Genomic DNA, 23,070 nt, shown 5'->3' on the forward strand with positions numbered 1-23,070 from the left:
TGCTTCACCATCCCCTCAATCAATGCCGGCCATGGTGCCAAAAAGCCAGATGGGGACAGACTGTCCTGGCAACAACTAAAATGGTGTAATCTGCATCCTCACTGGGATTTTCCTCCTCAAATGGCAAAACATTTCCTTGTATGGGCTCCATTTGCTGTCCTTGTTGCACAACAAGGCTATTTAGAATGCAGCAGACAACCATAATCTAATGCATTCTCTGTGGGCTGCACTGCAGAAAATTCCTAGACCTGTCACTCATGGCCCAGTGGGTAGTACTCTTGCCTCAGAGTCAAAAATGCTGTAGTTCAAAGTCCACTCCAGGGATTTGAGCACAAAAATCTAGCCTGATGCCCCAGTGTAGTTCGGACAGAGCATTGTGCTGTGGGGAGTGTTATTTTTCAGGTGAAACACTTAACTGAGACCCCGCCTGCCCGGGGGAGGGGGCGGTGGCTGGACTAGCATTCCAGAGACGCAAGGTAATGCTCTGGGGAACCGGGTTCAAATCCCGCCATGGCAGATGGGGAAATTTGAATCCAATAAAAATAAATCTGGAATTAAAAGTCTGATGACCATAAAACCATTGCTGATTGTTGTTAAAAACCCATCTGGTTCACTAATGTCCTATAGGGAAGAAATCTGTTGTCCTTACCTGGTCTGGCCGACATGTGATTCCAGACCCACAGCAATGTGGTTGACTCTTAAATGCCCTCTGAACAAGGTTGGTTTTATTGCACAGTGTGGTTGTGCATGCACACATCTTAAATGTTTGTCCCCTGCACAGCAAATTCCTGATTGATGCATAGCCGCCCAACCACGCACCTTAGAGATAGTCTGTCTGCTCTCTCAGATGCATTATTTCAAAGAACAGAGAAGTTATCCCCAGTGCCCTGCAAATATTTATCTCTCAATCAACATCACTTAGGGCAGAATTTTTCAGTCGGTGTGCAGGGGCAGGTCCGACACGCCGATGCATAAATTGGCGCACAAAGACGTTGGGCGTGCGTCCCGGCATCATCGCACTGAGTTGCGATGTTTAGTTCGGCGGGTATGCACCGGAGTCAGCTGTGTGCCCGCTGATATGTAAATGATCTATTAAGGATCTAATTAAGGTTATTGTAATCACTGCCCGTCCAACCTAACGGTTGGCGGGCAGGTGAAAAGACTGAGCAGCCTTCACGTTTCTTAGGAAACCTCATCCATGAGCGGGATGAGGTTTCCTAAAGTTTTTATTAAGTACATTTTTTAAATTTCATATAAATAAAAACATGTCCCATCTCATGTGACACAGTCACATGAGGGGACATATATGTTTAAATAAATTTATAAACCTTTAATTTCATAATTTCAGAAGCCCCTCAATCTCCCTGAGGTACGAAACTGCCTCAGGGAGACTGAAGCACTCTTCAGCGCACATGTGCAAAAGAGCGGAGGCCCCGACACTCCCTCCTCCCCTCGCCCGCACAGGTAGCACTGAGTGCTACCGGTCACGCCTTACGCTGGGCGGGCCTTGATTGGCCCGCCTGCATTAAATGGCGGCGTGGAGCCGATCGTGGCCATTGATTGGCTCCGCGACCACCCCCTCCCATTCCCGCCGAGCCTACCCGCCAACTGAAAAATTTTGCCCTTAAAAAAATTGGATTACCTGGTCATTATTACATTGCTATTTATGGGGCCTGGTTGTGTGCAAATTGGCTGCAGCGTTTCAAACATTACAACTTTATTATATATTTGTTCATGGATGCAGGCGCTGCCAGCAAGGCCAGCCTTTATTGCCCCTCTCCAATCGCTCTTGAGAAAGTGGTGGTGAGCTGTCTTCTTAAACCACCGCAGTCCATGTGGTGTAAGTACACCCACAATGCTGTTAGGGAGAATGTTCCAGGATTTTGATCCAGTAACAGTGAAGGAACTGCGACATAGATTCAAGTCAGGATGGTGTGTGACTTGGAGGGGAAATTGGAGTTGGTGACTACACAGCAGTAAAAGTATTCCATTGTCTTTGGGACACCCTGAGATTATGAACACCTCTGTATAAATTTAATTCCTTCTGTTTTTGGCCAGGCAGCATAAACATTGTTCAGCGGTCAGCTTGAAGATGGCTCTCGTGATCCTGTGGCTTTTTTGTATCATCTCTTCAGCCAGCAAGCATTTTGTTCTAAACTGGTTGTTAACAGCCAGCTTTAATCAGCATGGCCCTGTCCCCAAGCAACTAGCCTGAGTTTCTTTTGTTATCACTAGACTAGATTATTTTAGTGCTCTCCAGGCCTACCTCTCTTCTTACATCCTCTATAAACTCAAGCTCATCCAAAATCTGCCATTATCCTAACTCTCATCCTGCTCAATGATGTACATTGGCTTCTAGTCTAATTTTAAAAGTCCCATTCTAGTGTTCAAATCCCTCCATTGTCTTGACTTTAATATTTACCTGCACTACTATCCTCTTTCCATCTTTGCCCTAGCATAGGTGCTGATGCCTTCAGTTGCCTGGCCCAAATTCCCTCCCTAAATGCTTCTCTCTTTCCACCTCTCTCTCCACCTACAAGACCCTCCTAAAACCTATCTTTCTGACCAATCATTTTGCCATCTGCTTTAATATTCCTTTCTTTAGCTTGGTATAAATATTTTTCTTATTATGCTCCTGTGTAGCACCTTGGGATGCTTTCCTAAATCAAATGCCCTGTATGAATGCAAAAATATTTGATGAAATATGTATATGTATAAAATGTGTATAATTCTACAACCCAAGCTATAGGGCTGCAGAACATGTGTTTAGATAATGTTTACCCTTAAACTTGAAAGTGGGAATTCAAGTAACAGATCAGCAATTGTAATAGATTGACAGGTTACACTGCCCATTGGTATTTATTTTTTATATCATCGAACCTTTAAGTGCATTGACGGGCAGAGGGATCTGGGTGTACAGGTCCACAGGTCACTGAAAGTGGCAACGCAGGTCGATAAGGTAGTCAGGAAGGCATATGGCATGCTTGCATTCATTGGCAGGGGTATTGAGTATAAAAGCTGGGAAGTCATGCTGCATCTGTACAGAACCTTGGTTAGGCCACACTTGGAACATTGCGTGCAATTCTGGTCGCCGCATTACCAGAAGGATATGGAGGCGTTGGAGAGGGTGCAGAGGAGGTTTACCAGGATGCTGCCTGGTCTGGAGGTTATTAGCTACGAGGAGAGGTTGGAGAAACTCGGATTGTTCTCATTAGAGCGACGGAGTTTGAGGGGCGACTTGATAGAAGTTTACAAAATTATGAATGGCATGGACAGAGTAGATAGTCAGAAGCTTTTTCCCAGGGCGGGAGAGTCAATTACTAGGGGACATAGATTTAAGGTGAGAGGAGAAAACTATAGAGGAGATGTGCGGGGCAAGTTTTTTACGCAGAGGGTAGTGAGTGTCTGGAATTCGCTGCCAGAGGAGGTGGTGGAAGCAGGTACGATTGTGGTGTTTAAGAGGCAGCTTGACAAATACATGAATAGGATGGGAATAGAGGGATACGGACCCTGGAAGTGCAAAATGTTTTAGTTGATGGGCAAAATGATCGGCGCAGGCTTGGAGGGCCGAAGGGCCTGTTCCTGTGCTGTACTTTTCTTTGTTCTTTGTTCATTGATGAGGTCATGCCATGATGTTTCCTGTCCTGCAAGGCCCAGATGCAGGAACAGGGCACAATATTTGGTTTTTGGAGGTCATACATCTGACTGCTATTGTTGCCTCCACTGTTTGGGGGTCAGGCCAATGAAGATAGTAGATTGGATTGGGCAGTGCTCAGTCCAGGAGTTGTCAGTACCTGTTACGGAGTACGTAATGTGGACATCTCTGCAGTTCCTTGCGTGAACAATGATGTAGTCAAGCAAATGCTAATGTTTGGACTGTGGGTATTACCATGAGGTCTTGTGCTTGACTTGCTGGTGGTTTAGGGTGTTGTAGTGGGGATACAAAGACTCCTGGCTATTTTCTCTATGTTTTAATTAAAATTCTACAAAGTGGCTGAGGGGCACCTTCTTGATGAGGCACCCATCCAGTTACTTACCTTGTACTGCAGTATGGGTGCTTCTTGGAAGCAGAAATTCTTGGATTGGCCCACCAGCTTCTTTTCTTATATTACAATATCTTTACCGAAGTTTTTACTTCAAGGCCTGGCAGTACTGCTTTGGGCTCTTAAGGATTAACAGTACAGTGAAACCTGTAAATTGCAGCCAACTAAGGAACTGGCATCAGCTGTCTTTTTTTTGCAGGTGATATTTTCAAATAGTCATTGTAAACTGACGACGCAATAGCTGCTGGAAGTATTCACACTCTCATATCAGCAGAAACAACGGCTGCTGGATGAATTAAAACTCCGATACCAGCAGTATCAATGGCTGCTGGAAGATTCAAACTCCGATACCAGCAGGAACAATGGCTGCTGGAAGATTCAAACTCCGATACCAGCAGGAACAATGGCTGCTGGATGAATTTAAACTCCGATACCAGCAGGAACAATGGCTGTTGGATGAATTTAAACTCCGATACCAGCAGGAACAATGGCTGCTGGAAGAATTCAAACTCCGATACCAGCAGGAACAATGGCTGCTGGAAGAATTCAAACTCCGATACCAGCAGGAACAATGGCTGCTGGAAGAATTCAAACTCCGATACCAGCAGGAACAGTGGCTGCTGGAAGAATTCAAACTCCGATACCAGCAGGAACAATGGCTGCTGGAAGAATTCAAACACCGATACCAGCAGGTTGCAAGGAGATTCAAACACTAAAACTGGCCTACAATGAAAGAATGTAAACCAGTAATTTTCTGCTGAATTCTCTGAACTTGATATCTCCCCAATTGGAGGAGCTGGGGAGTTACAATCAGTTGTCAATGTACAAAAATTTTCCTTCCCAACTGGAGTTTAACTATTTTGAGGATGCGTCCACTTTCCTCACAGGAGAGATCGGGACAGTGGCCTTAGCAAGAGAGGCTGTTAAGCATAGTTCCAACTGAGCAGCTGAAGATCACAGCCAGGCACCAGGCCCTAGATTGCCTATGTACAATGTCATTGGAGCTTAGTAGGCTCAAGAAATCAAGAAATAATTTAATGAATTTTTGCTTCACTTTGGCTAACTCCCAATTGTGTGTAGAACTTTCTTCTTGAGATTTAATATCTACTGTAGTGAGGAAGTTGCCACCTTTCCTTATGGACTATCAAATTGGGTTTGTAAAAAAGATGTGTGTCATTTAACCCGAGTTGGTAAACTACCTCCCATTGCTATTTAATTGCATGATTTGCTCCTTCCTTCCTTTCCCTTTTGGCTTTTCCCATGTTAAGGGAGATCGCTACAATGCTGGTTGATCACTCCTTCTTATGAATCATCATTTTTTTTGGATTTGGCAGGTGGTTTTACAGCCAAACACCGTTCCTGATGTTTATCCTCCCCACTTATCTAGGCTGGGGACCAGCACCAATATACACTGGCTTGATATTGCATTATTTACGACTCAGCGAAAAAGAAAATATTTTGCATTTTTTAACTAGGTTTTTAGGTTATATCAATCAGTATATTCAATTTACCTTCGTGAATTACATACTCCCCACTTTTACCCTTCCTTTTCCCCACAATCAAAGTTACTCACCAACAATGTGTCTCTTCCACCCACAATACTGAGACCAAGCCCAGAACGTCCTTTTGATATTTCCAGGATAGTTTCTTGTCCTGGGACTATTGGACATGTTGCTGGATCTGGCACTACTGCAGGCATTGATATGTTACCTTTACAAACAGGACAATTGCATACGGTTAATCCAGTAGACAGTTCAGGAACATACAGTCAGACGCAGAACTATACAGGCAAAACTTATGCTCCAGAAACTGAGAGCCGAGAGTTTGTCATTTACATATAATCAGCAACTAGGATTCCATGTATCTACTCTAATGATAAATCTCTAGAAAAAAAGTGCATTGCTTAATAGTAAGACAATCATAACTGGAACAATTTTACAATTACTGATGATTTATTCACATCTCTCATTTTTAAAGTTTTATAAAGATTACAAGATAATAACAGACAAGGAAGCCCATCGTAATACATCCAACAGAGAGATCTTCACATCCATTAAGACATCCAATTGCCTCTTCAACAATTCCAGGCTCCATGCCTCCGCGACTGTCCAGAAATTTATTCCATACGCTAATCACCTTTGTGCAAATAAGAATTGCATGACATTGGTCCTAAAATTACCTTTCACTACTTTAATCTGTGTCACCTATTCTACTTCCCCAGTTTAAAGTACTAATTGGGGTGAACATTTTCTATACTCTTAACTGGCCTAAATATCCATATAAGGTCACTTCTCAAGTATCTCCTTTCCGAGTTGACAAACCCAAGTCAATATTTCCAGGATAGTTTCTTGTCCTGGGACTACTGGACATGTTGCTAGATCTGGCACTACTGCAGGCATTGATATGTTACCTTTACAAACAGGACAATTGCATACGGTTTATAGTCAGCCACTGGCTATCAACTTTGGGGCTATTCGCCCAGTACCTTCAGCACTTGAATGTGTTCTTGCAATTTGGTGGTTTGATGCTAGTTACAGCATTCAAGGTCTGCTTCAACAATTTGATCATTACGTCTCTGACTTATATGCTCCTGTTTTGTCTATGCATTTCAACATCCTATTAACTTTACTGATAATTGTTTAGCATTGATTGAATATATTTAGCATGAAATTTACTAAGATTTTAAAAATTTATTTAAACTCTATTTCCTATGTGTAGCACTTTGTTTAGACATTATTACCAGCACTTTCTGTCAGAGGACAGAGGTAACATACTTCCATGTTGCTGCCATGTACAGACCAGAAAATAACCCAATATTGACTATATTTTCTCTTTGTCCTTTGAGTGCCTTGTTCTGGCCTGGTGACTCAGCTTCCACTCGGAGCTCATACTGAATGGACTTGTGGATTCAGACCCATGTTTCATTATTCCATGGTACACAATGTTGCTAAATTCACTGTGCCACCACATCATTTATAAATCACTAACACTGCATAGTACTTTGTTAACTTTAAATTAGTAGGAAAAATATGGACCCGGGGAATGATGGGTTTATGGGTGTAGCCCTAAAGAAACTAGTAGAAAATATTATGTGAGATACTAGAAAAACAATGGATTTTGAGTAAGTGATCAAAAGAGTGGATGAAGAGCCCAATGGAAATTGTCTAAGTGAATTTGATAAAGTTCTGAAAAGTTGGCTATTGGAAAAGTTTAAAAGTTGGATTTTCCCCTTTATGGGAGCAGTGAAATGCTTAGCTCCCAAGCACAGCAAAGCAAATAAACGGTGGAGAACCATTATGTCAGGTCTCCACCCACCCAGACTTTGCTGCACCAGAGTTTCTTTGAGATTCTCGAATGGGTAGAGGCGGGCTTGAACCTGGAGCAGACATGCCGGAATTCCGCAAACCAGAGAATCATTGAGTGTCGCAAGCTTACTCTGAAGAGTTTGCAGGAAACTTACATTTCTTCTTTTCAATCGCTGCCTATCCAAAGATGGCAATAAGGACTTCTAACTCCTGGAAGCCGGGAGAACATTTGAAGGTGTTCCAGATTCTGCCATAAGGCCTCCGTAATGTGATCAGATTAACACTGGGAGTGGGTCCAGGCCTCTTTCCACACTTCAATGATGCTATGCCTGTTAGACAACTCTCAGGGTCCACAGTACATTCAGAGCAAGCTGAACTTTCTGTTTTGGTGCTCCTACAAATCATGCATATATGAAGCACAACTGTTTCAATAAATGTTTATCTAAATTATTTTAATGGAGGGAAAAATAATCAACTAATTCTGAAGTACACAGCACTTGCAAAAAGACTTTCTAACATTTATATCAGATTTATGAATGGGTTGAATATCACAATTTCATGAAAGAACTGTGGATGGATAGCCACAGATTAACCTTTCATTTAGGGTTGCAATGGTAACTCTAGACTTAATTTATTGCAGTATGAAAAGGAAAGGTTGGAGATACTTACTGCGATCTGAGAACTCAGAATCTGTGTTAAGATATGAAGGTGGAGGTGCTGGAGATGGTTGCAGGGACCTGTCCTGACAACTGATAGTTAACTTCACTGTTCCTTTTGCTTTTTTGAGAAGGTTTATGGCCTAGAACCAGAACAAAAAGTGCTGAATAAAAAATGTCATATCAGGTTTCAATGAGCTTAAAATACAAAAGAATGGGAAATCAGACCAGTCATCTCTGGTAAATTGAAATGCCAATCTCTGACACTACCTCGTACCTCCCTGTTGATCATGGCCCCATACCAAACATCAAGCCATGGTTTCCAAGAGTATCACTGGCCTCATCTGCTCTGGAGATCTTCCGCAATACTGTCCACCCTCATAGTCCCAACCCACAGGGCCAGCATCTACCTCATTCCCTAGTTGTACAAGGAGAACATCATTTCAGCCTGTACTTGCATCACGGAATTGATTTCTTCCCATATCCGTTATACTTTTCTCTCCCCTTGTTCCAGCCTCTTCCACTTACATCCATGGTTTTTCTGACACTCTCCATTTCCTGACCCTAATATTATCATGGCCATCCAATCCATCTACACCTCCATTCCTCACCAGGATAATCTGAGGGCACTCTGCTTCTTTTTTGACGAGGCGCCAAACTAGTTCTCATCCCCCACCACCTCTGCCTGGCTGAATCTGTTCTCAAATTGAACAACCTCTCATCTGACTCCCACTCACTTCCTCCAAGTAATGGATCTTACTAGAGGTACCTGTATCGATCCTAGCTATGTCTGCCTTTTCCTGGGATATGTGGGGCATTCTTTGCTCCATTCCTACGCCCTTACCTCTTTTCCCAGTACACTGTTGACTGTATCTGTGCTGTTTTCTGTTCAAGCCCTTAACTTCAAAATTTCATCAACTTGTTTCCAATTTCCGCCTTTCCCTTGCCTTTATATGGTCTATATCTGATTCTTCCCTTCCCTTTCTCAAATTCTCTGCTCTCATTTCTGGGGATAAGCTGTTCAATATCTACTATAGTCCACTGACTCCCACAGCTACCTTGACTAAACGCCCTCCTACTACCCCACTTCCTGTAAGGAGCCTATTCAATTCTCCCATTTTCTCCACCTCCATCGCATCTGTTCTGACTTTGCCAACTTCCATGCCAGTAGTCCTGATATGCCTTCCTTTTACCTCAAATGAGGATTCCCTTCCACTGTGGTTGACAGGGCCCTTGAATCAACCATGCCCATCCCATTTCCTGCAGATCTGCTCTCACCCCTTCTTCTCCCACCCAGAGCCACAACAATGGTTCCCTTCTCCTCACCTGCCAACCCCCAGCCTCATCATTTAACAAACTCTGTCATCTCCTCCAACATTAAACATATCTCCCTCTCCTCTCAAGTGTCAGTCACGGTTCAGTTAGTAGCACACTCTCCTCTGAGTCAGACAGTTGTGGGTTGAGGTCCGAATCCAAGACTTATGTTCAAAAATCAAGACTGACACTCCAGTGAGATACTGAGTGAGTGCTGCACTATTGGAGTTGCCATCTTTCAATGAGAAGCCTTTCCTCTCAGGTGGGTGTAAAAGAACCATGGCATTATTTCGGAGAAGAGCAGGGAAGTTAACCCCATTATCCTGGCCAATATTTATCCCTTAATCAGCATAACAAAAACAGATTACCTGCTTTTTATCACACTGCTGTTTGTGGGAGTTTTTTGTGTGTAAGTTCGCTGACATGCTTCCTACATTACAATATCGACTACATTTCAAAAAGTGGGACATCCAGTGGTCATGAAAGGCGGTTTATTAATGCAAGTATTTCTTTTTTTACTTTCTCTCCTTTCAGCATTGCAAAGGGACTGTTCCCTTCACAACACTCTTCAGTCACCCTCAACAACCCCTTCCTTTTCTATGTACCATGGATGCTCAGGAGATGCAATACCAACCCTTTTACCTCTTCCCTTCTCACTGTCCAGGATCCCAAACACTCCTTCCAGGTGAAACAGCAATTTCATTGTATTTCCTTCAATTTATTATTCACAAAGTGATTTCATCTACATTGGAGTGACCAAACGCAGATTGGGCGATCACTTTGTTGAATGTCTCTGTTCAGTCCTCAAGTGTGAGCCGGAGCTTCTGATTGCCTGTCATTTTAATTCTCCACCCCATTTCCACTCTGACCTTGGCCTTCTACATTGTTCTAATGAAGCTTAATGGAAACTCGAGGAACAGCATCGCATCTTTTTGTTAGGCACCTTACAACCTTCTGGATTCAATAGTGAGTTCAACAATTTCCATTTTTTAGTCAGCAGCTGTTGTTAATGATTCCGCTATTACCATTCACACCTCCTCCAAAACCATCTTTTGTCTCTTTATTTTTCCCCATGATCATCCCGTTTTGCCTTGCACCATCATCCCTTTTGTCCTTTAATCTCTCTTGCCTTCCAACCTATCACAGATTTTCCCTTTTTTTTCCCCTTTCCTTCTCCCACATACGTCTCTTAACTTTTTCCAGTTCTGATGTAAAGTCACCAACCTGAAATGTTAACTTTGTTTTTCTCTCTCCACAGATGTTGCCTGACCTATTGATATTTCCAGCATTTTCTGTTTTTCTTTCACTTATGTCTTCACTTTCTATCTGAATGCTTCAGGTATTAAGCATTAAGTATCATGAATAGCATGCTTTACAAAATCAGAGTCTATCATCAACAAGATGGATATGAAGAAGTGCATTAGGGCTGCTCTCTGCTTAACGAAGGCAGTGAGAAAACTCCTGGAACGAGCGGAGACCTCAAGAGTACTGAGTTTTTGCTGTTTCATGGAGGGGCATTCTGTTGGTCTTCCACCAGAGTTATGGCAAGAGAATCCTGAAATCTCGATAAAACTTCAGGATCATTTTTTAAAAAAGTCTTCTATTTTTTGAAAAGCTTACATGTTTTAATGGGCCATGGTTGCTCATAAATTGTACAACATTCGCAAATTATGTAGATTGGGGATGCTGATCAACCAAAGCCATTTAGAAGAAAAAAAACAGAAAATAATCATCAATTAACAAGAGGAACCTTAAATTAATCATGTGATTACCTTTTCTGGAGGTTGTGCCACTACATTTTCATCATCCACGGCTAGAATTCTATCGCCTACTTTAATTGTTCCATCCTAAAATGATAAATTGCAATAAGTTGGCATGAGATTTCTTTTCTTGCAAAAGGAGTCAGTAACTAAGACTCTAGATTTAGGGAAGGCTGACTTCAATGGGGTGAGACAGACTGTCCACAGTCAACTGGGAAAATCTGTTAATGGGTAAAACAACAGAATTAGTGGAAGGTTTTCAAAAAATGTGTTGCAGAACTAGTTTATATCTCTAATGGGCTAGATTTCTTCTTGCCAAAAAAGACAACCATGGACACTTAAAGGGCTAAGAGACAACATAGAAGTAAAAGGAATAAAAGGAACAGGAGCAACGTGGATACAAAATTGGCTGAGTAATAGGAAACATAGGGTAATGGTCAATGGATATTTTTTGGGCTGGAGGAAGGTTTGTAGTGGAGTTCTCCAGGGGTCAGTGTAGGGACCCTTGCTTTTCCTGATGTATATTATTGATCTAGATCTTGGTGTGCGGGAGACAATTTCAAAGTTTACGGATGATACAAAACTTGGAAGCATTATAACATGTGAGGAGGACAGTGTAGAACTTCAAAAGGACATAGACAAGTTGGTAGAATGGGCAGATAGGTGGCAGATGAAGCTCAATATGGAGAAGTGTCAGGTGATGCATTTCAGTAGGAAGAACATGGAGAGACAATATAAAATAAGGGGTACAATTCTTAAGGGATGCAGGAAAAAAGAGACCTGGGTGTATATGTGCATAGATCCTTGGAGGTGGCAGGACAGGTGGAGAGAGCAGTTAATAAAGCATAAAGTATCCTGGGCTTTATTAATAGGGGCATAGAGTACAAGAACAGGGAGATTATGTGCAGCTTATATAAGACACTAGTGAGGCCTCAGTTAAAGTATTGTGTACAGTTCTGGACGCCACACTATAGGAAGGATGTGAGCACATTGGAGAGAGTGCAGAAGAGGCTTACAAGAATGGTTCCAGGGATGAGAAACTTCAGTTATGAAAATAGATTAGAGTGGTTGGGACTGTTCTCCTTGGAGAGGAGAAGGCTAAGAGGAGATTTGATAGAGGTGTTCAAAATCATGGGGCTGGATAGCGTAGATAGAGAGAAACTGTTACTGCTCATAAAAGGATCGAGAATGAGAGGGCACAGATTTAAAATGATTTGTAAAAGAAGCACATGTGATGTGAGAAAAAGTTTTTCACACAGCAAGTGGTTCGAGTCTGGAATGCACTGCCTGGAAGTGTGCTGGAAGAAGGTTCAATCGAGGCATTCAAGAGGGAATGAGATGATTATTTGAATAGAAACAATGTGCAGGGGTACGGGGAAAAAGCAGGAGAATGGCGCTAAGTCATAACGCTCATACTGAGAACCTGTGAAAAGAACTATACTTTTCTAAAAAATAGAAGGAAAAACATTACTATGGCTAGATTATATGGTTAGAATAACAGCAAGACTATCTGTGCTTACCATTATTAAAGTGTAACTCTGGCACTCACACATGCTCAGTTAAACATGAAAATCAGAAATTACTATATAATTTCTCCTGCTTCGCTCTAATGGTATCTCACTGAAAGACTCGGCATTGAAATAGATGAAGGGAGTGAAGGTGCAGTACTTACCCACTATATACCAACTAAACATGCTAGAAAAAGTAAGGTTCATTCCTTCAGGTGCAAGCAAATTTTTAACAGCATAGTTCATTTTAATTCCTGACAACCAACTGAAAATTTAGTTTCAAAACTGTGTAGTCTAATTCTTTCAGATGTTGCCTATTATTTGAGATTTCAAGTTTCTAAAAAAAAGCTTTTTGTTTCTGTCCCTTTTAATCTCTTTCTCTTAATCCTATATTACTTTCCTTCTCTTTATTTCTCTTTCTGTCCCTGATTTGACATCAAGTTCACAATTCTAACTTACACCTACTGTCGGGGTCATTTTAACCCCCCAAAACGGGTGGACTTTGTTCGGCTCAGAGGTTAAAATGTAAAAAATCTGAAGCAGGTATCCACCCTGCCATAAGTGGGACAAGGCAGCGCAGCCAATCCACTCTGGCATTGAAACCTATTAAGGAGGCTGTGCTTTTTTAAAAATGTATTTAAGACCATAAGACATAGGATCAGAAATTAGGCCATTTGGCCCATCGAGTCTGCTCCGCCATTCAATCATGGCCGATAAATTTCTATAAGACCATAAGACATAGGTTTTTTTTTATTAAAAAAGATTAAGAAATTTTCAAACTTTGTACCCACCAAAAAGTTCCATTGCCCTTTTTAGCTTTTAACTGAGTTACGGAATAGAAAATATTGCAAAACATTTGTTTGTGGGATAGGGGTAACACCAGTAAGGCAGGCATTTATTACCCATCCCTAATTTCCCTTGAGAAGTTGGCGGTGAGGGGATCTTCTTGAGCTATTGGGAGTATTTGACTTTTCCATTGCAGCCTGAGATAACTGGTTGACTTGAGAGGCCATTTTGGAGAGTAGTTAAGAGTCAACCACATTGCTGCAAGTCTGGAGTCACATGTAAGCTAAATCAGGTAAGGAGACAGATTTCCTTTCCTCAAGGATGTTAGTGAACCAGGTTGGTTTTTACAACAATCCGGTTGATTCAAGGTCATCATTATTGAGATTAAATTCTTACTCCAGATTTATTTAATCAATTTAATTATTAAAATTAGAATTCCCCCAGCTGTCATGGTGGGCTTGAACTCATGTCTCTGGAACATTTGTTTGGGCAGCTGGATTAGTAGTCCAGTAATATTAGCACTCTCCTACTGTTCCCTGGGGTACCATCATTTTAACAAATCTTTTACTTTTAACTGATTTTGGCTGGGTTTCCCAAATCTTGGGCAACCCAGCAGATAAAAGGAGATGAGAAAAGTTGAATCCATAAGGTAAGTTCCTTTGCAGCACTGCTTGTGGGAGAGGGAGGGCAGGAATATTTCCTCCAGGCTCAAAAAGCTTATCTATAACCACCCCCTTCTACCACCACCACCCCTACCCCCAACCACCATCTCCATACCCCTTGCAATCTGCGTGCTCTCCTTCCATCCCCACCCCTCTCACCATGATCGGACCCTCCAGCAGCATCTCCTCCTCCCCACAACCTAACCATCATCTCTTCACTCCCCTCTACCTCGTTTTTGGACCCCACCACCTGTTCCCCTGTTGCCCCACCCTACCCCCACCGGCCCACAAAGATGGGGAACCTTGAGGAAAAATAAATTTAAAATGTTCAGGAAACCTGTACTCCTGGGTTTAACATCCAAACTCCTCTCTGCACCAAACACCTCTGAGCTCCGCATCTCTCAGTGATCCTTTAATCTGATTGGATAAGGAAACACATTGTTGCTTACCCTGATCACATAGGTCCCAAGTATCTGTTTCAGTTCTCTAATGGCCACAAATCACAGGGCATAAGCTCACAGAAAACTGTGGGGAAGTATAAGTCTAATGAATGGCAAGCTCTGCTCGTTCTCCACTGACTGCAGAATCTGGGCCTGCATCTTTGTTTTGTTTCCTGTCTCATCAATAAACTTGAAGGAGGATGAAATAAGTCAAAAATCACAGGGCGGGGAGGGGAAAACAGTTCAGGGAAGGTTTACGAGACTAATACCTGGAATGGGCGGGTTGTCTTAAGAGGAAAGGTTTGACAGACTAGGCTTGTATCTGCTGGAGTTTAGAAGAGTAACAGGTAACTTGATTGAAACATATAAGATCTAGAGGAGTCTTGACAGGGTGGATATGGAGAGGATGTTGCCTGTTGTGCGAGAATCTAGAATGAGAGGTCACTGTTTAAAAATAAGAGGTCGCCCATTTAAAACAGAGATGAGGTGAAATTTTTTCACTCAGAGGGTCGTGAGTCTTTGAAACTCTGTTTGTGAAAAGGTGGTGGAATAAAGAAGATTTAGTGTCTAACGTCTGTAGGGGTCCATCCTGGCCTGGATCTCCACATAGTCACCATATTCGGTCCTATCAGCAAGTTGTGCCTGGTGAAAATCAGGTGTACCTCTTGAACTCTAGGCCAAGACTCAACTCAGGACTGTGGATGCAGGAACTCTTAACCTAGGGAGACTTAGCCCAACCCCACCCTACTCCTTACTCCAGCTCCACCATTTGGGGAATGGTGGAGCTCTTACTACCAAAAGCCAGTACAGGAAATTTCCTTCTGTATCGTGGTTGAGTTTGTGGCTATTCTGGCAGACTTCAGCTCAAATTTTGAATAGCCACATATTTTCAGCTCCAACAGGGCAACAACTATAATTACATGTAATATTTTGCAAATTTTGAGGCATTCATTGATTTTGTAATGAGAGAGTGAGATCGCCAATAAAGGCTTCTCTCTGAGGTTTTTAGTTGTATCATAAATACAGTTGGGAGACTTTTGTCTAAAGGTGTAAAACAGTTCTAATTTGGTTAGGTTTGATTTATGACCTATCCAAATCCTAAGTACTAATAGCATTTGATGTTGTGATTAAACTCATTTGTATAATTATTTTTGGATTTCCAAAAGTTTTGGATGAAAACTCCAGGGCCAGTTAGAAGAAAAAATACAAGTAGCACCTTTAAAAGACCATTTCTGCTTCCTTTTAACTTAATGGGCCTTTTATAAACCTTTCTTCTTGCAGCCCTATTGACCCCACCTTCCTGACAGTTTTTCATGGATGATCAAGGGACTCAGTGTCCAGCATACTTTGTGCACCAGAAAATGGCACAGTGCCCTTTCCTACTCTCTTTAATGAAGCTCTTGCCTATACCAACCCAAATGGGAAAATAGCACCCAAAACTAGTAGGCATCCGACAAAGCTGGTTCACCGCATTTTCCAATCTCTACTACCCCATTTGCAACCTCATGGGGGCTAAAATGAAGAAAATCATCCCAAGTCCATCAAAATATACAAGTGTCAAGATCTGAGACTGCACTCGAACTGCAACTGTTACATTGGTGAAAACAGTTTTGCTGAAAAACAACACCGCAGTTTTAGTGTAAAAGCAGCCCAAATTTGGAGGGCAAAAACTGGCACTTGAGCCAAGTATAGTGAGAACCCCAGTCAGATGGAGTCTCACATTGCTTCAGAGTCGATTCAACTCTTTAACACCTGATTTTCGCTAGAAATGTGGAGCACCAGATTGAAGCCAAAATTGTCACACGCTGATGCTAAACATGCCTTGCAAATGTACCTTAAAAGGTGGAGAAGAAAAGAGTCGACGTTTCAAGACCTCATGACCCTTCAACAGAACTAAGGGTCGTGAGGACTCGAAACGTCGACTCTTTTCTTCTCCACCGATGCTGCCAGACCTGCTGAGTTTTTCCAGGTAATTCTGTTTTTGTTTTAGATTTCCAGCATCCGCAGTAGTTTTTTGTTTTTTTGTTTTTTGTTTTTACCTTAAAAGGTTATTTGTTAAGTTTATTAAGGGAGTTTTATCTTGTGGAGGCCCCTGTGTGGGTCAAATTATGACTTTCTATTTTGCCACTTCATTAGGTTCATTTATTGTTCTTTAAATTTGTTCTATATTTCCATCACTTCTTAAACTCTTTACAGCCGCTGTGTTGTCATAATATTTGTCTGACATCGAGTCTTGGAAGAGCCAGAATTTCCTCCAGTTCAGCATCAGGGATACTGAAGCCATCATCTCAACACTCCGCCACAAGATTATACCCTTGCCATCAAACTTCAACCCCCTGCCTGGCCATTGCTGCAGATGAACCAGACAGTTTGTAACACATGCTGCTTCTTTCATAAAGACAGCCGACTTTTACCTTTGTCCCATCATCATCTGCCTCCACCCTTATAGCATGTTGGTCATTAACGTACCCACCCATTCATCTCCAGGTTTGACTATTTCTGGCTGGTCTCCCATCTACACCCACCACTTCTGTCCTTGCTAATCTGCATTGGCTCCTAACCCAAATTTGAAATTATCAGCATGTCTAAATTAACTTTCAGTCACCTTTCCCATTGCTATAGCTCCTGCACAAACATTCTTTTGGATTTCCAACATCTGCAGCATTTTGCTTTTGAATCTATTGCTCTGACTCTGACCTTTTCTGCATAGAACTCCACCCCCACCCCACCTGTCCGCACACAACGGTTGGCCATGCCTTTAGCTGCTTAGATCCCATGTTCTGAAATTCTCTCCCTAAAATTCTCCCCCTTTCAGCACCTCCTCCTCAAAACCCTCTTGAACCAGGCTTTTGGTTAATCATCCAAGTGTCTCCTTCTTTGGTTCAGCATTGTTTTTACCCCAAATTCTCTTTGATGCACCTTGGGATGTGTTTCTATGTTAAAGGCGGTATATAAATGCAGGTTGCCGCTTTTGTGGTTGCATCGATCTGAGGATGGCAACAAAGAAGCCAGTAATATCAAGAACTTATATTATGCAAAGCTGTTTGATCTTTGCATTGAAATGGATTGAATTATGGTCAATGGTGTGAGACCACCTGTGGTAGACTTACCTCACTTTGCACCTGCGGCAGAGTAGTTTTAACCACTATGGGAGTTCCCAGCCAGCACTGCTAACATTAAAAAAAGTATTCAACATTGTTGAAAAGGGTCTATTCATAATGCTAGGATTCAAAAACAAAATGCTGCAGATGCTGGAAATCCAAAATAATGTTAGGATTCAATATCAGACCTCCAACCTGCCTGGCTAAACAGCAAGTACTTGAAATGCTGATCAAATCGATTTTTTACCTTTACTGCTGCTCCATTGTCAGTAAGACTTTTAATGATGACTCCTTCGCTTGTGTTGTCTTCACTGATAGCAAGACCAAGGCCACTCTGATCCTATAAATTAGATTTTAGAAGTCAATAATTTAAAGTTGGGGTACTTTTGAGTGTTCATCAACTTGCAATTCCGTGAGCCATTAAGTTGTCAAATAATATGCTATAGATTTTCCCAATAACTCAGTGTACTATCCAGTGGAAATTTGCCTTACAAATCAGAATGTCCCATGTGAAATTCTAGTTTGTATTGTTAGCTGATCTCAGCAATGATAGTAGTAGAAGCACAACAATTGTTCTCTGTGTCCTTGGACTCAGTGGGGTGGGGCAGATGGGGATGGAGAATCAATCAAGGTTTTTGCTCTGGACTGTTACCCATTCTCCTGCTGGAGGGCATACTTTTGGTAGTTAAATTGGAAACAGGATTGAGATTAGCTGCCATGCCTTCGTGCAAGATTCAAATTCATGCTAACACTCTGAGCTTATACATGAAGATCCGCTAAAGGATGAAGTGCTTTAGTACCAATGAAACCAAACCTGGGGCAACATTTTCCCCCCGTCGGGAGGGTTGTGTGGAAGCAGGCACGGGCGGGTTCCCAATCATCGGCGCCCCTGGTTGGGGCCAATTAAGGCCCACCCAGCGTGACGTCCGCCTGGAAGTGCTGTGTGCTCCCTGTGTGGGCAGGGGGGGGGCGCGGGGGGGTGCGCGGCGGATTCCTTGAGCCAGGAGTGCTGCCTCAGGGAGTTTGGCTCAAGTGTGAAAACGTTGTTAAAGGCAGAAAAAAAATATTCCTGACATGTCCCGTCATGTGACACTGGGACATGTCCATTACTTTTATTTAAAAATTTTCTGAACACTTTAAATCCCTCATGATACCTCATCCCGCCCGTGGATGAGGTTTCATGTTTTTTCGGAAGGCCGCCTGGGCGCTTCGCCTGCCCGCCAACCTTAAGGTTGCATTACAATCTATTACCTTATGTCACATTGATGGATGTATCACAGTAGATAATTTTGTTAAAGACTGAATAAAAATTGTAGATATCACATGATGATTATTATTTTTGCATTGTGTTATTTTCCACAGTCATTGAGACATAGAAAATAGGAGTAGGTCATTCAGCCCTTTGAGCCTGCTCAGCCATTCAATATGATCATGGCTGACCCTTGATCTCAATGCCATACTCCCGCTCTCTCCCCATACCACTTGGCACATTTAGTGTCCAGAAATCTATCTATTTCCTTCTTAAATATGTTCAGTGACTTGGCCTCCACAGCCTTCTGTGGTAGAAAATTCCAGAGGTTCACCACCCTCTGGGTGAAGAAATTTCTCCTCATCTCAGTCCTGAATATCCTGCATAGAAAGATAGAAATTAAGATAAAGAAGAAAAAGTGTGCTTATGACAGGTGTCAGGTAGAAAATACAACTGAGAATCAAGCAGAATACAGAAGGTTCAGAGGGGAGGTGAAGAATCGAATAAATGAAGCAAAGAGGGATTATGAGAAAAGACTGGCAGCTAACATAAAGGGGAATCCCAAAGTCTTCTATCATCACCTAAATAGTAAGAGGGCGGTAAAAGGAGGAGCAGGGCCGGTTAGGGACCAAAAAGGTGAATTACACATGGAGACAGGGGGCATGGCTGAGGTGTTAAATGAATACTTTGCATCTGTCTTTATCATGGAAGAAGATGCTATCGAGGTCATAGTGACACAGGAGGAAACTCTGTCACTAGAAGGGTTCAAAATTGATAAGAAGGAAGTGTTGGATAAACTGTCGATACTTAAAAGTTGACAAGACACAGGGACTAGATGAGATGCATCCAAGGATATTGAAGGAAGAAAGAGTGGAAACTGCAGGGGAACTGGCCCTAATCTTTCAGTCTTCGCTAGACTCAGGGGAGGCCAGAGGACTGGAAAATTGCAACGTTGTAAGGATAAACCCAGCAATTACGGACCTGTCTGTTTAACTTCAGTGGTGGGGAAGCTTCTAAAAACAATCATTTGGGATAGAATCAGTACTCACATGGAAAAATGTGGGTTGATTAGGAAGAGCCAATTTGGATTTCCAAAGGGGAAATCGTGTTACATTAACTTGATCCCTTTGGTTCCCCTTTATCTATCCTGCTTGTTACCTCCTCAAAGAATTCTAATAAATTTCTCATGGCACGAGTTCCCCTTCATGAAGCCATGCTGATTCTGCTTGATTATATTATGTATTTCTAAATGCTCTGCTATTACATTCTTTATAATAGACTCTAACTTTTCCCCCAATGACAGATGTTAAGTTAACTGGCCTATAGTTACCTGTTTTTTGTCTCCCTCCCTTTTTGAATAAGAGTGTTACATTGGCAGTTTTCTAATCCTCTGGGACTTTTCCAGAATCTAAGGATTCTTGGAAGATTACTACCAGTCCATCCACTATCTCTGTAGCTACTTCCTTTTATATCTTAGGATGCAACCCATTAGGACCAGGGGACTTATCGGCCTTTAGCCCCATTAGTTTCCCTAGTACTTTTTCTCTGGTGATAGTTATTGTATTTATTTCGTCACCGCTGTTTGCCCCTTGATTATTTAGTATTTTTGGAATGCTATTAGTGTCTTCTACCGTGAAGACTGATGCAAAGTATTTATTCAACTCCTCTGCCATTTTCTGGTTCCCCATTATTATTTCCCCAGCCTCATTCTCTAAGGGGCCTATGTTCATTTTGGTCTCTCTCTTCCTTTTTATATATTTAAAGAAGCTCTTACTGTCTGTTTTTATATTACTTTCTAGTTTACACTCAAAATTTACTTTCTCCCTCTTTATTATTTTTTTGGTAATCTTTTGTTAGTTTTTAAAACTTTCCCAATCCTCTGGCTTACCACTAATCGTTGCCATATTGTATGTTTTTTCTTTCAACTTGATACTATCCTTAACTTCCTTGGTTAACCATGGGTGGTTTATGCCCTTCATAGAATCCTTCTTCCTCACTGGGATATATCTTTGTTGTGAGCCATGAACTTTTTTCTTAAACGTCTGCCATTGTTCATCAACCGTCTTTTCTGCTAAGCTCCTTTCCCAGTCCATTCCAGCCAACTCTGCCCTCATTCCTTTGTAATTACCCTTATTGAAATTTAGCACAGTTGTTTCCAACCCAAGTTTCTCACTCTCAAACTGAATGCTAAATTCTACCATGTTATGGTCACTGTTTCTTAGGAGATCTTTTACTCCGAGATCATTTATTAAACCTGCCTCATTACACATTACCAGGTCCAAAATAGTTTGATCCCTGATCTGAGACAAGTTATCCTAGGAAACTGTCCTGAATACACTATGAATTCTTGCTTCTGGCCACCACTGCCAGTTTGATTTTCCCAACCTACATGAAGACTAAAGTCACCCATGATTAATGTACTGCCTTTTTCACTTGCCCTCATTATCTCCTGATTTGTTCACTGTCCTACAGTATAGCTACTGTTAGGGGGCCTACAGACTACTCCCACCAGTGATTTCTTCCCCTTCTTATTTCTTACCTCCACCCATATGGACTCTATATCTTCTGATCCAAGGTTATTTTTGCAGTTGTGCTTATTCCATCTCATACTAACAAAGCTACCCCACCACCCTTTCCTTCCTGCCTGAACATTTCCCTGAATGTTTGGTTCCCAGCTTTGATCTCCCTGTAACCATGTCTCCGTAATGGCTATAAGATCATACACATTAACCTCTATTTGTGCTGTTAATTAATTTATTTTGTTCCAAATATTACGTGCATTTAAGTAAAGAGCCATTAATTTTTCTCTTTTACCAATTTTTCCCCCTTTGACCCTATTTGCTGCTTTTTTAATGTTTGTGCACTCTGTCCCTTCCTTTAACACTCTGGGTATCATTACCTAAATTGCTGCCCTGCAATACTGCCATATTCTTTTGCTTTGTAAGCCTGTGTATCCCCTCTCCAGAACTCTCCCCCTCTCTATTTAATTTAAAGCCAATTCTACAGCCCTAGTTATTCGATTCGCCAGTACACTGATCCCAGCACGGTTAAAGTGAAGCCCATCCTACCTTCTACCCCGTACTGCTGCCAGTCCCCCATGAACCCACGCCAATCTTTGAGCCACACATTTAACTCCTTGATTTTATTTACTCTATGCCAGTTTGCCCGTGGCTCAGGTAGTAATCCCGAGATTATTACCTTGGAGGTTCTGCTTTGTAATTTAGCTCCTAACTGTTCAAATTCTTTCATAAGAACATGGAGAGACAATATAAAATAAGGGGTGCAATTCTTTAGGGCTTGCAGGAGCAGAGGGATCTGGGTGTATATTTGCATAGATCATTGAAGGTGTTAGAACTGGTGGAGAAAGCAGTTAATAAAGCATACAGTGTCCTGGGCTTTATCAATGGGGGCATAGAGTACAAGGGCAAGGAGGTTATGCTGAGTTTATATAAGACACTCGTTAGACCTCAGCTGGAGTATTGTGTACAGTTCTGGGCACCACACTATAGGAAGAATGTGAATGCATTGGAGAGAGTGCAAAAAAGGTTTACATGAATGGTTGCACGGGTGAGAAACTTCAGTTATGAAGATAGATTTGAGCGGTTGGGACTGTTCTCCTTGGAGAGAAGGCTAAGAGGTGTTCAAAATCTTGAAGGGGCTGGATAGAGTAGTTAGGGAGAAACTGTTCCCACTCATAGGAGAGGCAGTGGCATAGTGGTATTGTCACTGGACTGGTAATCCAGAGTAATGCTCTGGGGACCAGGGTTTGAATCCCACTCTTGTGTTGGAAATTGAATTCAAAAGAAGTCTGGAATTAAAAGTCTGATGATGACCATAAAAAAAAACCCATCACTAATGTCCTTTAGGAAAGGCAATTTATCATCTTTACCTGGTCTACCCAAAGCAGTCTGGTTGACTGTCAGTGGAAGGGCAATAAATGTTGGCCACATCCCAGGAACAAATAAAAAAAAATCAAGTATGAGAGGGCAAATGATTTCCAAAAAATACAAATGTGGTGTGAGAATAAACTTTTTCACATAGCGAGCAGTTTTGCACTGGCTGGAAGTGTGATGGAGGCAGGTTCAATTGAGGCATTCAAGAGGGCATTAGATGATTATTTGAATAGAAACAATGTGCAAGGGTATGGGGAAAAGGCAGGATAATGCTCAGAGAGCCGGTGTAGGCATGATGGGCCAAATGGCCTCCTTCCGCGCTGTAACAATTCTGTGATCCCTTGTTCTAGACC

The 23,070-nt window shown here is 42.0% G+C and overlaps 1 protein-coding gene across 5 annotated transcripts in view; it reads right to left on the reverse strand.

Moving 5' to 3' along the window:
- patj (PATJ crumbs cell polarity complex component) overlaps positions 1-23,070 on the reverse strand; it is a 392,616-nt gene that overhangs the window by 81,092 nt on the left and 288,454 nt on the right. For all 5 annotated transcript variants that reach the window (XM_078561172.1, XM_078561175.1, XM_078561174.1 and 2 more), the window contains 4 exons: positions 17,823-17,915; positions 11,091-11,165; positions 8,018-8,147; positions 5,617-5,753 (listed from right to left, as the gene is read on the reverse strand). In XM_078561172.1, coding sequence (XP_078417298.1) covers positions 5,617-5,753; positions 8,018-8,147; positions 11,091-11,165; positions 17,823-17,915 — 435 coding nt within the window. The remainder of the gene's footprint in view (positions 1-5,616; positions 5,754-8,017; positions 8,148-11,090; positions 11,166-17,822; positions 17,916-23,070) is intronic.

Source organism: Cetorhinus maximus, chromosome 17 (assembly GCF_964194155.1).
Source record: "Cetorhinus maximus chromosome 17, sCetMax3.hap1.1, whole genome shotgun sequence".
In the NCBI taxonomy this organism is placed as follows: Eukaryota; Metazoa; Chordata; class Chondrichthyes; order Lamniformes; family Cetorhinidae; genus Cetorhinus; species Cetorhinus maximus.